Here is a 15,278-nt window from a genome sequence, read left to right on the forward strand (position 1 = left end):
TGGGCTTTAAATTGTTTAAAATACCACAGTCCTACACGTGTAGTTTATGAAGACGTTTGATTTTTTCCCGAAACTTCAGAAATTTTTGGAAAAAATCAAAATTATATAACAACAATTTACAATAAATTATTACTTGTAAAATAATCACTACATTCATATTTTTTGGAATCGCTTATACAGGGTGATTAAAAAAAATAATGAATGAGTCAGTTTAATTTCCTATTAAACCAGAAACTGCAAATTTTGGAGTGAATTTATTTATTTTATTAAAAAATTACGAACGTTATCACAAAATTTTGTAAAGGAAAAACTCATTTGGAACATATGCATAGCACGCTTCTTAAAAAAAAAATTGAATTCGCAAAATCAAATTTATAATTTTCTTGCCAAAATTTTAGGATTTCTGTTGTTTCTGTCGTTTTGTTTCATTCTTTTCGTGACCCCATCTTGTTCTAGAACATTCCATTCCTATATTTCTATATTTCTTCGTAGTTCCGTTTCGCCGTCTCTGTGACAATTTCCCTATTTTCCCCCAACCCCCGATTCGGTTACCACCCAACCCACCCCCCTCCCCCTCTCACGCGTCCCCCCTCCTGAGCTTCAATCTCGGCACTTCAGGATTCAGCGTTTCAGTCTCAGCCGCCGCAGGTCTTAAGTAACACGTGCGCGCCGCCTCTGCGTCCGTTTCAGCGCCGGTGTCGTGCGAGTGTGCTCTTCGGCGTTTTCAAAATTCCGAAATGCGTCTGAATGGAACGAAAACGAAAATGAATGAATGAAAATCGGGCGCGTAAAATTAGACCGTCGTCGCTGGCAGTGGACACTCCGTCGTGGTCTCGTTAGTCGCGGGTAAAATTAGATGCGAAATTTAATTAGATAATGAGGTATTTATGTTGAATGTGTCCATTATCAAACGCGAACGCTCAAATTCGCCCGAACAGTGTTTCAGTGTTTTGATGTTTGTACTCTTGTTTCAGATTTACAAGCTTTAAATAAATGCGGTCTTAAAGTAGAAGTAGGCAGGGTTTGACGTAGGGTGTCTGGAATCGGCCGGGTTGGGAGAGGAGACAATGGATCTTGGTAAGTGGATTATGGGTGGATGGGACGGTGGTGGGTGGATGGGTGATTTTGTGGGAATACAAGCGGCTGTGGTGGTTTTTACTTCCTAAGATGGTAATCTTACAACTTATACAGGTGACTCAAAAAAATTATGCATGAGGCAGTATATTATTATCTATATAAGGGTTATCATAAAGAAATAAAATTCACACAATCAAGTCTTACAATTTTTCGAAAAATTTTGATTTATTTTTCAATTTTTTCAATTTTCAATGTCATAATTTTTCAATTTCTCGATTTCAAAATTTTTCAGTTTTTCAGTTTTTCGAGTTCTTGATTTTTAATTTTCATTTTCTCGATTTTACGTTACGATTTTTCATACCCTCTATTTTTCAGCGTTTTTTTTTCGATTTTATAGTTTTTTAAATTTTAGTTTTTCGATCGTTCGACTTGACTTTTCAACTTTTCGATTTCTATATTTCCTGATTCTTCGATATTTCATTCTAATTTTTTAAATTTTAATTTTCAGATTTTTCAATTTTTCTCGACTTCAAAACTTTTCCATTTTTCAATTTTTCGACTTTTTAATTTTTTTTTTCTTTTTCTCAATTTTATGTCACAATTTTTCGTTTTCTCATACCCTCCATTTTTGCAACGTTTTTTCGATGTTATAATTTTTCGTTTATTCAAATTTTCAGTTCCTCGTTTTCTAATTTCTAAATTTTTCAATTTTGTGATTTTGGATTTCCAATTATCCGATTTTCCGATTTCTTTTATTTTCAATATTTCGATTTTTCGATTTGGACTTTTTCTGTTTTTAATTTTCTCAGTATTTAATCTTTTGATTCTTCATGTTTTCAAGTTCTTCATTTCTAATTTTTAGATTTTTGAAAGTTTTCATTTTATACTTTTTCGTTTTTTCATCTTGGATTTTTTAATTTTACAATTTTCTATTTTTCAATTTTTTTGATACGAAAAGTTGAAAAATCGAAAAATTGAGAAAACAAAAAATCGAAGAACTGAAGAACAAAAAATTGAGAAAGTTAAAAATCGAAAAATTGAGAAATGGAAAAATTCTAAAATTACAAAATTGAAGAAGTGAACATTTTTTTTTAATTATAGTTATTATTATAGAATTTTGGATCATAGAATTCAAGAATTTGACACCTTAGGTTTAAGATGTATTTTCTTCTTTATTCTTATTATTTTAAAACTTTAAAATTGTGGATGATCTTGGAACTCACAATCCTGCAATTCAGAATTCTGGAACTCAGAATCTTGAGATCTAGAATCTCGGATTCCTGAATCTTGGAATCGAGAATTTCGAATTTAAAACTTGGAGCTTAAAATGTAGTACATATTAAGAATTTTGGATCATAGAATTCAAGAATTCTTGGAATCCTCGAATCTAGAAACTTCGAACTTAGATTTCTGGAATTCAGAATTCTGGCATCCAAAATCTTGTAATCTAGAAACTTAGAATCTAGAATCCTGAAATCTAGAATCTTGGAGTTGAGGGTCTGAGTATTTACAATCTTAGAATTGAAAACTAAAACTTAGAGCTTAAAATATAATTAAATGAATATTAAAAATATTATTGGATCAAAGTTTTCAAGAATTTGCGATTTTGGATTTAAGACGCGTTTTCAAAAAAATCATTTTTTAAACACTTAAAATTTTGGATCTAATAATTCAGAACGCCACAAATGAAGTCGAACAATTTAGAATTTTGGAAATCAGAATTTTGGAACTCAGAATCTTGAGATCTAGAATCTCGGAACCCTGAATCTTTTAATCTAGAATATCGGATTCTGAAATCTCGGCATCTGGAATCTTGAAATTCAAAATCTTAGTGCGTACAGTTTTAGAATTTAAAAGTTGGCGTTTAAAATGTAGTACATATTATGAATTTTGGATCATAGAATTCAACAATTGGAAACCCGAAACTCAGAACCTAGAATCTCGGAATCTAAAGCCTTTGAACCTAGAATCTTCGAATCCAGAACCTTCGAAGTTAGATTTCCTTGGAACTTAGAGCTTAAAATGTATTACATATTATGAATTTTGGATGATAGAAATCAAGAATTTGTAACCCGGAACTCAGAATCTAGAATCTTCGAATCTAGAACCTGAAGTCAGTTTTCTGGAATTCAGAATCCTAGCATCCAAAATCTTGGAATCTAAATTCTCGGATTCTAGAATCTTGTAAACTAAAAACTTAGAATCCAGAATACTGAAAGCTAGAATCTTGGAGTTAAGGATCTGAGTATTTACAATCTTGGAATTTCAAACTAAAACTTGGAGCTTAAAATTAATGCATATTAAAAATATTTTTGGATCAAAAGTTTTCAGGAATTTGGGACTTTGGATTTAAGACGCATTTTTCAAAAAGTTCAATTTTTTAAACACTTAAAATTCTAGATCTAATAATTCAGGACGGGACAAATGAAGTCAATAATTTAGATTCTTGGAATTCAGAATCTTGGAAATCAGAATATTGAGAACTAGAATCTAGAATTTCGGAACCTTGAATCTTGGAATCTAGAATATCGGATTCTGAAATCTCGGCATCTAGAATCTTGGAATTGAAAATCTTTGCATTTACTACAATCTTAGAATTTAAAACTTGGACCTTAAAATGTAGTATATATTAAAAATTTTTGATCATAGAATTCAAGAATTGAAAACCCGAAACTCAGAGCCTAGAATCTCGGAATCTAGAACCTTTGAATCTAGAATCTTCGAATCCAGAACCTTCGAAGTTAGATTTCTGTAATTCAGAATCCTTGGAACTTGGAGCTTAAAATGTATTACACATGATGAATTTTGGATGATAGAATTCAAGAATTCGAAACGCGGAACTCAGAATCTAGAATCTCGAATTCTAGAATCTTTGAATCTAGAACCTGAAGTCAGTTTTCTGAAATTCAGAATCCTAGCATCCAAAATCTTGGAATCTAAATTCTCGGGTTCTAGAATCTTGTAATTTACAAACTTAGAATCCAGAATACTGAAATCTAGAATCTTGGAGTTCAGAATCTGAGTATTTACAATCTTGGAATTTCAAACTAAAACTTGGAGCTTAAAATTTAATGCATTTAAAAAATATTATTGGATCAAAATTTTTCAGGAATTTGCGACTTTCTATTTAAGACGCATTTTTCAAAAAGTTCAATTTTTTAAAAACTTAAAATTCTGGATCTATCAATTCAGAACGGGACAAATGAAGTCCAACAATTTAGAATCTTGGAATTCAGAATCTTGAATCTAGAATCTCAAAACCCTGAATCTTTTAATCTAGAATATCGGATTCTGAAATCTCGGCGTCTAGAATCTTCTAATTCAAAATCTTAGACTTTACAATCTTGGAATTTAAAACTTAAAGCTTAAAATGTAGTACATATTATGAATTTTAGATCATAGAATTCAAGAATTCGAAACCCTAATGCATATTAAAAATATTATTGGATCAAAGTTTTCAAGAATTTGTGATTTTGGATTTAAGACGCATTTTTCAAGAAATTCATTTTTTTTAAACACTTAAAATTCTGGATCTAATAATTCAGAACGCCACAAATGAAGTCCAACACTTTAGAATCTCTGAAATCAGAATTTTGGAACTCAGAATCTTGAGATCTAGAATCTCGGAACCCTGAATCTTTTAATCTAGAATATCGGATTCTGAAATCTCGGTATCTAGAATCTTGGAATTCAAAATCTTAGTGTTTACAATCTTAGAATTTAAAACTTGGGGCTTAAAATGTAGTACATATTATGAGTTTTGGATCATAGAATTCAGGAATTCGAAACCCGGAACTCAGAATCTAGAATTTCGGATTCTAGAACTTTGGAAGTTAGATTTCTGAAATTTAGAATCCTATCTTGGAATCTAAAATCTCATATTCCGGAATGTAGCATCTAAAAACTTGGAATAAAAAATCTTGTAATCTAGAAACTTAGACCATAGAATCTTGGAATTCAGGGTCTTAGTATTTACCATCTTGGTGTTTAGAATCTTAGAATTTAAAACTTGGGGCTTAAAATGTAGTACATATTATGAGTTTTGGATCATAGAATTCAGGAATTCGAAACCCGGAACTCAGAATCTAGAATTTCGGATTCTAGAACTTTGGAAGTTAGATTTCTGAAATTTAGAATCCTATCTTGGAATCTAAAATCTCATATTCCGGAATGTAGCATCTAAAAACTTGGAATAAAAAATCTTGTAATCTAGAAACTTAGACCATAGAATCTTGGAGTTCAGGGTCTTAGTATTTACCATCTTGGTGTTTAGAATCTTAGAATTTAAAACTTGGAGCTTAAAATGTAGTACACATTATGAATTTTGGATCAACGGAATCAAGAATTCGAAACCCGGGACTCAGAATCTAGAATCTAGGATTTTTAACCTTCGAATTCAGATTTCTAGATTTCAGAATCCTGGCATCTAAAATCTTGGAATTTAAAGTCTCGGATTCTAGAACCTTGTAATCTAAAAACTTAGAATCTAGAATCCTGAAATCTAGAATCTCGGAGTTCAGGGTCTGAGTATTTACAATCTTAGAATTTAAAACTTGGAGCTTAAAATGTCGCATATATTATAAATTTTGGACCATAGATTCAAGAATTCGAAACCCGGAACTCAGAATCTAGAATCTAGGAACCTAGAACCTTCGAAGTTAGATTTCTGGAATTCAAAATCCTGGCATCCAAAATCTTGTAATCTAGAAACTTAGAATTTAGAATCCTGAAATCTAGAGTCTTGGAGTTCAGGGTCTGTGTATTTACAATCTTGGAATTTCAAACTAAAACTTAGAGCTTAAAATATAATTCAATTAATATTACAAAAATTATTGGATCAAAGTTTTCAAGAATTTGCGATTTTGGATTTAAGACGCGTTTTTCAAAAAGTTCAATTTTTTTAATAATTTAGAATCTGGGAATTTAGAATCTTGGAACTCAGAATGTTGAGAACTAGAATCTACAATCTTGGAATCTAGAATATCGGAATCTGAAATCTCGGCATCTAGAACCTTGGAATTCAAAGTCTTAGTGTTTAGAATCTTAGAATTTAAAACTTGGAGTTTAAAATGTAGTACACATTATGACTTTTGGACCAACGAAATCAAGAATTCGAAACCCGGAACTCAGAATCTAGAATCTCGGAATCTAGAACCTTCGAATTCAGATTTCTAGAATTCAGAATCCTTGCATCCAAAATCTTGGAATCTAAAGTCTCGGATTCTAGAATCTTATAATCTAAAAACTTAGAATCGAGAATCTTGAAATCTAGAATCTTGGAGTTCGGGGTCTGAGCATTTACAATCTTAGAATTTAAAACTTGGAGCTTAAAATGTAGCCTATATTATGAATTTTAGACCATAGAATTCAAGAATTCGAAACCCGGAACTCAGAATCTAAAATCTCGGAAGCTGGAATCTTCGAATCTAGAACCTTCGACGTTAGGTTTCTGAAATTCAGAATCCTAGCATCCAAAATATTGTAATCTAGAAACTTAGAATCTAGAATCCTGAAATCTAGAATCTTGGAGTTCAGGGTCTGAGTATTTACAATCTTGCAATTTCAAACTAAAACTTGTAGCTTAAAATATAATTAAATTAATAATAAAAATATTATTGGATTAAAGTTTTCAAGAATTTGCGATTTTGGATTTAAGACGCGTTTTTTAAAAAAAATCAATTTTTTAAATAATTTAGAATCTTGGAACTCAGAATATTGAGAACTAGAATCTAGAATCTTGGAATTCAAAATCTTTGTGTTTACTACAATCTTAGAATTTTAAACTTGGAATCTAGAATCCTGTAACCCAATAATCTAGAGTTGAAAAACTAAGACTGAAAAATCCAAAAAAAGTCTAAAATTGAAAACCGGAAAATTAAAAAATCTAAAAATTGAAAAATTATAAAATTAGGACATTGAAAAACCGAAAAAATTTGACAAAATAAAGAAAATAAGACGAAACAAAATATTGCAAATCGAAAAATCCCAAAATATAAAAATTCAAACATTCAAAAGTTGGAAAATCAATAAACTGAAAAACCAAGTAAAATTGCAAATAAAAAAATTGTAAAAATGGAGCAAATAAAAAATCGAAATGAAAAATTACTATTCGAAAATTTGAAGAAATGAAAAATTGAAGAATTGAGTATAAGAATAAGTCAAATAAATGAAAAAGTTTTAGAATCAAATAATTGAAAAATTGAAAAATTCTAAAACTGAAAAAGTGAAATATTTTAAAAAATACTGTTGTTACATATTTAAAATGAAAACTAGAAAAATTGCAAACCTAAAATTTGCAATCGAAAACCTGAAAAATCAAAAGCTTGAAATCTTGCACATTGAAAAAAGAAAATTTATAACACATTTCAAATAGAAAAATTGAAGAAAGTTCAACTGAAAAAATGAAAATTGATAAAAAAAACCGAAGCAAAAAATTACAAATCTAAAAATTGAAGAAATGAAAAAATGAATAATCGAAAAACTGAAAAATTCAAGTTGAAAATTCATGAAACTGCAAATGCAAAAACTAAAAATTGAAACATCCAAAGGTTGGAAAATCGAAAACTGAAAAATTCTAAAGCGAAAATTCGGAGAATTCCATGTCAAAAAATTGAAGAAACAAAAAAAGCGAAAAATTGAACAAATTGAAATTGGAAAAACAGAGAATTAAAAGATTAAATCATTCAAAATTCGAAAATTGTAAAAATGAAGGAAATAAAAAGTTGAAACGAAAAATTGCAAATCGAAAATTTGAAAGAATGAAAAACTGAAGAATTGAAAAATTAAAAATTGAAAATTCGAGAGATTTTGAATTAAAAAGATGCAAAATCTAAAAATTAAAGAAACAAAAAAATGAAAACTGATAAATAGCAATTCACAAAATTATAGTAACGAAAAACTAAAAAATCCAAAATAAAAAAAAAAACTAAAACTGAAGAATCGAAAAATTGAAAACCGGAAAACTGAAAAATCCAAAAATTTAAAAACGAGAAATTAAAAGTAGAGATTTACAACATACAGGGTGTCCCAACGTACACACCGCAGTCACCGTATATATATTATCAAAAAAATTCACACAATCTGACAGAACTTATTTCCTTATTGGAATAAGGTTGAATTTTAGCGGTGTAATTAAAAATTCTCCAGGTGGCCATATTTAAAAATGGAGGTCTTTATTTAAACAATATAATAAATAATAATAACAATAATAATAGTAATAACTCGACGATGGTCAAAATAGCCCGGTCACAGTTTCCACAGCTTTTGAATTTTTGACGTTCCACAGATGCATTTTCGACCTAAAATTGGCACCAAAAGTCCCTGCCGCCTCGGCACGCTCACGCCATTGTGCTTATTGTTTCCTCCGGTGTTTACAAACCGATCTAATTCTAATACAGGATACCATTAGCTATTTTTACCAGCGTTGGTAATTTTCCCTGAAAACTCGCCCCACGACCAGCGCTCGAATTTTTCCCAAAAGCGCTATTTGCGCACGTGGAGCACGTGTGCTTACCATTTAGATGGATGTGTATGCGGCAAATCTGCGGTTGATGACGCCACCGCAATTAAAAGAAAAGTGCAATGAATAATTCATCGAAGGATAACGTCTCCATTTACGAGCGTAAACGCACACGTGACGCAAGATGGTGGCGATTTTCCGGATTTTCTCCCAGAAAGTGAAAATAAGCCGTAAATTAATCATTGACTGCGCTGAAAGTCCCCGTCCCGAGTGAATAATTGCTGGAAGGGCGCCAATCGGCGGTGGCCACGTTAAAACACAGATAAAAGTTCGCCCATTCCGAATAAATTATTGTTTTTGGGAGAGAATTGGAGTAGTTATCTCACCAGGGTAAACAAACAAATAAAAATAGGTTGTACGTTCGTTAAAACATCAACGGAAGGTTAGTTTTGGCTGGTGGAAGTTTTACGAGCGCGAAAATGTTTTTTCAGCGGTGTTCCCTGAAAAAAAATTCGAGAGTTATTTTTCGACGTGTCTTTGGAATCTATAAATGTTTGGAAATCTGTGTCAGGCGGGCTGGACGTTGTTGAACGATAATTTACGTTTTTGAAGTTTGGGTGACGGTGATAACAACAGAATTACAATGGAGAGATAGTGTTTGATAGTGGAATCATGTAGTGGGCGCTGAATCATTTGTGAAAAATGCGGGGTGCGACAACACGTGGTGTCAAACTTACTGCTAATTTAGATTCACTTTCGTTATTTGTTCATGGAAAGATTTCAAGACAGCGAAAGGTAAAAAATTGGTCAAATTCTTCATTTTTTTTTGTTTCTTCAGTTTTTCGATTTCCAATTTTTCGAATTTAAGTTTTTCAGTTTTTTAGTTTTCTAACTTTTGAATTTTTCAATTTTTGGATGTTGACTTTCTCGAGTTCTCCAATTTTAATTTTAATAATCTGGAAGAATTTCCAAGAATCCGAAAGAATCTAATGGAACATGAAAGAAATTCAAAACATTTTAAGCCAGTATGAAATACTCTGAAGGTATCTGAAAGAATTTGAAGGAATCTGAGAAAATCTGAAAGAATTTAAAAAAATCTGAATGAATCCGACCAAGTCTGATGGATTTTTAGAGAATCGGAAAGAATTTCAATGAATCTGAAAACAGCTGAGGGAACATGAAAGAAACTCAAAGAATTTAAGAGAATATAGAAGAATCTGAGGGTACCTGAAAGAATTTGAAGGAATCTAAAGAAATCTGAATTTTGTTCACTCTTTTGAGGGAATCTGAGAGAATCTGATAGACTCTGAAGGAATCTAAAAGAATTTTGAATCTTAATGGATCTGAGCGAGTCTGATAAATTCTGAGAAGATCTGCAGGAATCTGAGATATTTCGAAGATTCTGAGAGAATCTGAAAGAATTTCAAAGAATTTGAAGTAATCTGAGAGAATCTAAACGTATCTAAGAGAATATAAGAGAATCTGAAGGAATTTGGAGAATCTAATAGATAGTGAAGGCATCTGAGAGAATCTGAATGAATCTGAATGGAAATTTTAAGGAATCAGAGAGAATCTGAAGGAAATTGAGAGAATCTGTAAGAATTTCAAGCAATCTAAAAGGATCTAAGAGAATATGAGATAATAATATGAAATAATATGAACTTATCTGAAGCAATCTGAGAGAATCAGAAAAAACCTGCCTGAGTCTGAGAGGATCTGAGGGAATCTGAAGGAGTCTGAAAGAATCTGAGAGAGTCTGAGAAAATCTGAATGAATCTGGAGAACCTAACAGAATCTGAAGAAATTCTAGAGAATCTGAATGAATATGAGGCATTATGAAAGAATTTTAAAGAATCTGAACTAATTTGATATATTCTGGGAGAATCTGAAGGAATCTGGGAAAATAGAAGAGAATCTGAGATATTTCGAAGATTCTGAGAGAATTTGAAAGAATTTCAAAGAATTTGAAGTAATCTGAAAGAATCCCAGAGAATCTGAATGTATCTGAACGAATCTAAGACAATATGAGAGAATCTGAAGGAATTTGGAGAATCTAACAGACACTGAAGGCATCTGAGAGAATCTGAATGAATCTGAAAGAATCTGACTGGAAATGTGAAGGAATCAGAGAGAATCTGAAGGAAATTGAGAGAATCTGAAAGAATTTCAAAAAATCTAAAAGGATTTAAGAGAATATGAGATAATATGAAATAATATGAACTTATCTGAAGCAATCTGAGAGATTCAGAAAAAACCTGTTTGAGTTTGAGAGGATCTGAGAGTATCTGAAGGAGTCTGAGAGAATCTGAGAGAGTCTGAGAGAATCTGAACGAATCTGGAGAACCTAACAGAATCTGAAGAAATTGTAGAGAATGTGAAATGAATCTGAAAGAATTTCAAAGAAATTGAATAAATCTGAATGAATATGAGGCAATATGAAATAATTTGAAAAAATCTGAAAGAATCTGAGCTAATTTGATAATTTGATATATTCTGGGAGAATCTGAAGGAATCTGAGAAAATCGAAGAGAATCTGAGATATTTCGAAGATTCTGGGAGAATCTGAAAGAGTTTCAAAGAATTTGAAGTAATCTGAAAGAATTTGAGAGAATCTAAATGTATCTGAACGAATCTAAGACAATATGACAGACTCTGAAGGAATTTGAAGAATCTGAATGGAAATTTGAAGGAATCAGAGAGAATCTGAAGGAAATTGAGAGAATCTGAAAGAATTTCAAACAATCTAAATGAATCTAAAATGATCTAAGAGAATATGAGATAATATGAAATAATATGAACGAATCTAAAGCAATCTGAGAGAATCAGAAAAAACTTGTCTGAGTCTGAGAGGATCTAAGAGAATCTGAAAGACTCTGAGAGATTCTCAGAGATTATGAGAAAATCCGAAAGAATTTCAAAGAATCTGAAAAAATCTGAAAGAATCTGAAGGAACCTGAGGGAACATGAAAGAATTTGAAGGAATCTGAAAAAATCTGAATGAATCTAAAAGAACCTCACAAAATCTGAGATCATCTGAAAGAATTCGAAGTTTTGTTTACTCTTCTGTTATTTCTTTCTGGTCCTACGCCTCTTACTCAAGTTATTTTCGGAAAGAATATGTGATATGTAATATGATAGGATCTAAAGTAATTTGAGATAATTTGAAGAAATCTGAGATAATCTGAAGTTAACTGAGAGAATCTGAAAGAATTTGAGAAAATATGAAATAATATGAACGAATCTGAATGAATCTGAAGCAACCTTAGAGAAAATCGCAAAGAATTTCAAAGAATCGGACAGAATCTGAATAAATCTGAGGTAACACGAAAGAAACTCAAAGAATCTAAAAGAACAAAAAATAATTTATAGGTATAGGTAATAATAGAAAAGAATCTGCAGGAATCTGAGAAAATCTAAGAGAATGTGAGAAATCTGACGGAATCTGGAGAATCTAAGAGAATTTGAAGGAATCTGAGAATATCTCAATATATTTTATAGAATCTGAATGAATCTGAAAGAATATGAAATGATCTAAAAGAATATGAGACAATATGAAATAATCTGAAAGAATCTGAGACAATATGAAATAATCTGAAAGAATCTGAAGGAATTTGTGCTAGTTTGATAGATTCTGAGAGAATGTGAATTAATTTCAAAGAATTTGAAGAGAATCTGAAGGAATCTGAGATAATCTGAGTGAGTTTTACAGAATCTGCATGAATCTAAAAGAATATGAAATGATCTAAAAGAATTTGAGACAATATGAAATAATCTGAAGGAATCTGAGCGAGTTTGATAGATTTTGAGAGAATCTGAATTTGAGCAAATCTAAGAGAGTTTGAAAGAATCTGGGAGGTTCTGAGAGAATCTGAAGGAATTTCAAAGAATTTGAGGAAATCTAAAAGAGTCTGAGAGAGTCTGAGAAAATCGGATGCGAATTTAAGAGAATCTGAACGAATCTGGAGAACCTAAGAGAATCTAAAAAAATTCGAGAGAAGCTGAATGATTCTGAAAGAATTTTAAAGAAACTGAATAAATCTGACTGAATATGAAATAATTTGAAAGAATCTGAGCCAGTTTGATATACATATTTCGAGAGAATCTAAGAGAATATGAGAGAATCTGAAGGAATTTGGACAATCTAACAGATACTAAAGGAATCTGAGATAATCTGAATTAATTTTATAGAATCTGAATGAATCTGAAAAAATATAAAGTAATGTAAAAGATTATGACACAATATGAAATAATTTGAAAAAATATTAAGGAATCTGAGCCAGTTTGATAGATTCTGAGAGAATCTGATTGAATCTAAAGCAGTTTGAAAGAATCTGAGGGAATCTGAGAGAATATGAAAAATTTTTTTTAAGAATTTAAAGGAATCTGAAAGAATTTGAGAGAATCTAAAAGAGTCTGAGAGAGTCTGAGAAAATCTAAGAAAATCTGAAAGCATCTGAATGGATCTGAGCGAGTCTGATAGATTTTGAGAAGATCTGAATGAATCTGAAGCATTCTGAGAGAGTCTGAGGGAATCGGAGAGAAACTGAAGGGATTTGAGGGAGCATGAAAGAAACTCAAATAATCTAAGAGAATTTGAAAAAATTTGAAAGAATCTAAAAAGTTTCACAGAATCTGAACGCATCTGAAGGAATCTGAAATTTTGTTTACTTTTTTGTTATTTCTTTTATCAGGATTTCTGGAATTCTTTCTAGTCATCGGCCTGTTATTCAAGTTATTTTCAGAAAGAATATCAGATATGTAACTTGAAATAATATGAAAGAATCTGAGGAAATTTGAAGGAATCAGAGAGAATTTGAATTAATCTAAAGCCGTTTGAGAGAATCGGAGAGAATTTGAACGAATTTGAGAAAATCTAAGAGAATCTGAAAGAATCTAAGAGAGTCTAAGAGAATATAGGGGATTCTGTGAGAACCTCAAAGAATGTCAAAGAATCTGACGGTATCTGAAGGAATCTGAGAGAATCTAAGAGAATCTGAAGGAATCTGAGAAAATCGAAGAGAATCAGAAGGAATTTGAGTTATTCTGGAAGATTCTGAGAGAATCTGAAAGAATTTTAGAGAAACTAAGAGAGTCTGAAAGCATCTGGGAGATTCTGAGAGAATCTGGGAGATTTTGAGAAAATCTGAAAGAAATTCAAACAATTTGAGGGAATCTGAGAAAATCTAAGAGAATTTGAAGATATCTGGCTAATCGAAAAGAATCTGAAGGAATCTGAGAGAATCTGAAAGAATCGCAAGGAATCTGAGCGAGTTTTGGTAGATTCTAAGAGAATCTGAATAAATCTAAAGGAGTTTGACAGAATTGGGGAGAATCTGAAGGAATCTGAGAAAATCGAAGAGAATCTGCAGGAATTTGAGAGAATCTGGGAGATTCTGAAATATTCTGAGAGAATCTGAAAGAATTTGAATGAATCCGAAAGAATCTGAGAGAATCTAAAAGGATCTGAGCAAATCAAATCTAAGAAAACCTAAGAGAATTTGAGAGAATCTGAAGGAATCTGTAGAGCCTAAGAGAATCTGAATGAATTTGGAGAATCTAAGAGATACTGAAGGAATCTGAGAGAATCTAAATGAATTTTATAGAATCTGAATGAATCTGAAAGAATATGAAATAATCTAAAAGAATATGAAACAATATGAAGTAATTTGAAAGAATCTGAAGAAATCTGAGCCAGTTTGATAGATTCTGAGAGAATCTGAATGAATTTGAAGCAGTTTGAGAGAGTCTGAAAGAATCTGAGAAAATCTAAGAGAATCTGAGGGAATTTGAGAGAAACTAAGAGAGTCTGAAAGAATCTGAGAGAATCTGGGAGGTTCTGAGAGAATCTGAAAGAATTTGAGGGAATCTGAAGGAATCTGAGAAAATCTAAGAGAATCTGAAGAAATCTGGAGAATCTAAAAGAATCTGAACGAACTAATTTTATAAAATCTGAATGAATCTAAGGCAATTTGAGAGAATCCGGGAAAATCTGAAGGAATCTGAAAAAATCGAAGAGAATACGAAGGAATCTCCCACATTCTTTTAATTCCTATTTTAATGCATATTCTTCCAGATCTGTTCATATTTTTTTCGATTCATTCAAATTCTTTCAGTATTCTATCAGATTCTTGCAGATTGTTTCATACTACATATCTTATATTCTTTCAGAAAATAACTTGAATAAGAGCCTTAGGACTAAAAAGAATTCCAGAAATTCTTGTAAAAAGAACAACAAGAAAACTTCAAATTCTTTCAGGTACCTTGAGATTATTGTATATTCTTTTAGATTCTTTGAGTTTCTTTCGTGCTCCTTCAGATTCATTCAGAGGCTTTCAGATTTTCTCTGATTATCTCAGATTGCTGCAGATTCATTCAGATTCGTTCATATTATTTTATAAAATCTGAATGAATCTGAAAGAATCTCAAGGAATCTGAAAAAATTTAAGAGAATACGAAGGAATCTGGGAGATTCCGAAGGAATCTGGGAGATTCTGAAAGATTCTGAGAGAATCTGAAAGAATTTCAAAGAATTTGAAGAAATCTGAAAAAAATCTGAGAGAAGCTAAGAGAATCTGAATAGATCTAAGAAAATCTAAGAGAATCTGAACCTGGGAGATTCTGAGAGAATCTGAAAGAATTTCAAAGAATTTGAAATGTTCTTCTTTCTCTCTATTCTTCCAATTCAAACATTGTAATCATACACATCTAAGTATTCTTTCTTACATATGTCAAAAAACAGATT

General features: G+C 31.2%; 1 protein-coding gene across 1 annotated transcript in view; it reads left to right on the forward strand.

The window, feature by feature from the left end:
• The first annotated feature begins 651 nt into the window (after positions 1–651).
• LOC135129596 (phosphoinositide 3-kinase adapter protein 1) overlaps positions 652–15,278 on the forward strand; it is a 71,580-nt gene continuing 56,953 nt past the window's right edge. Inside the window, exons 1-2 of the mRNA XM_064056788.1 lie at positions 652–881; positions 975–1,077. Coding sequence (XP_063912858.1) covers positions 1,068–1,077 — 10 coding nt within the window. The 5' untranslated portion in view covers positions 652–881; positions 975–1,067. The remainder of the gene's footprint in view (positions 882–974; positions 1,078–15,278) is intronic.

The sequence above is a fragment of the Zophobas morio genome, unplaced genomic scaffold, assembly GCF_036711695.1.
Source record: "Zophobas morio isolate AGI-343-1 ecotype UQ-CSIRO unplaced genomic scaffold, CSIRO_AGI_Zmor_V1 ptg000016l, whole genome shotgun sequence".
Lineage (NCBI taxonomy): Eukaryota > Metazoa > Arthropoda > Insecta > Coleoptera > Tenebrionidae > Zophobas > Zophobas morio.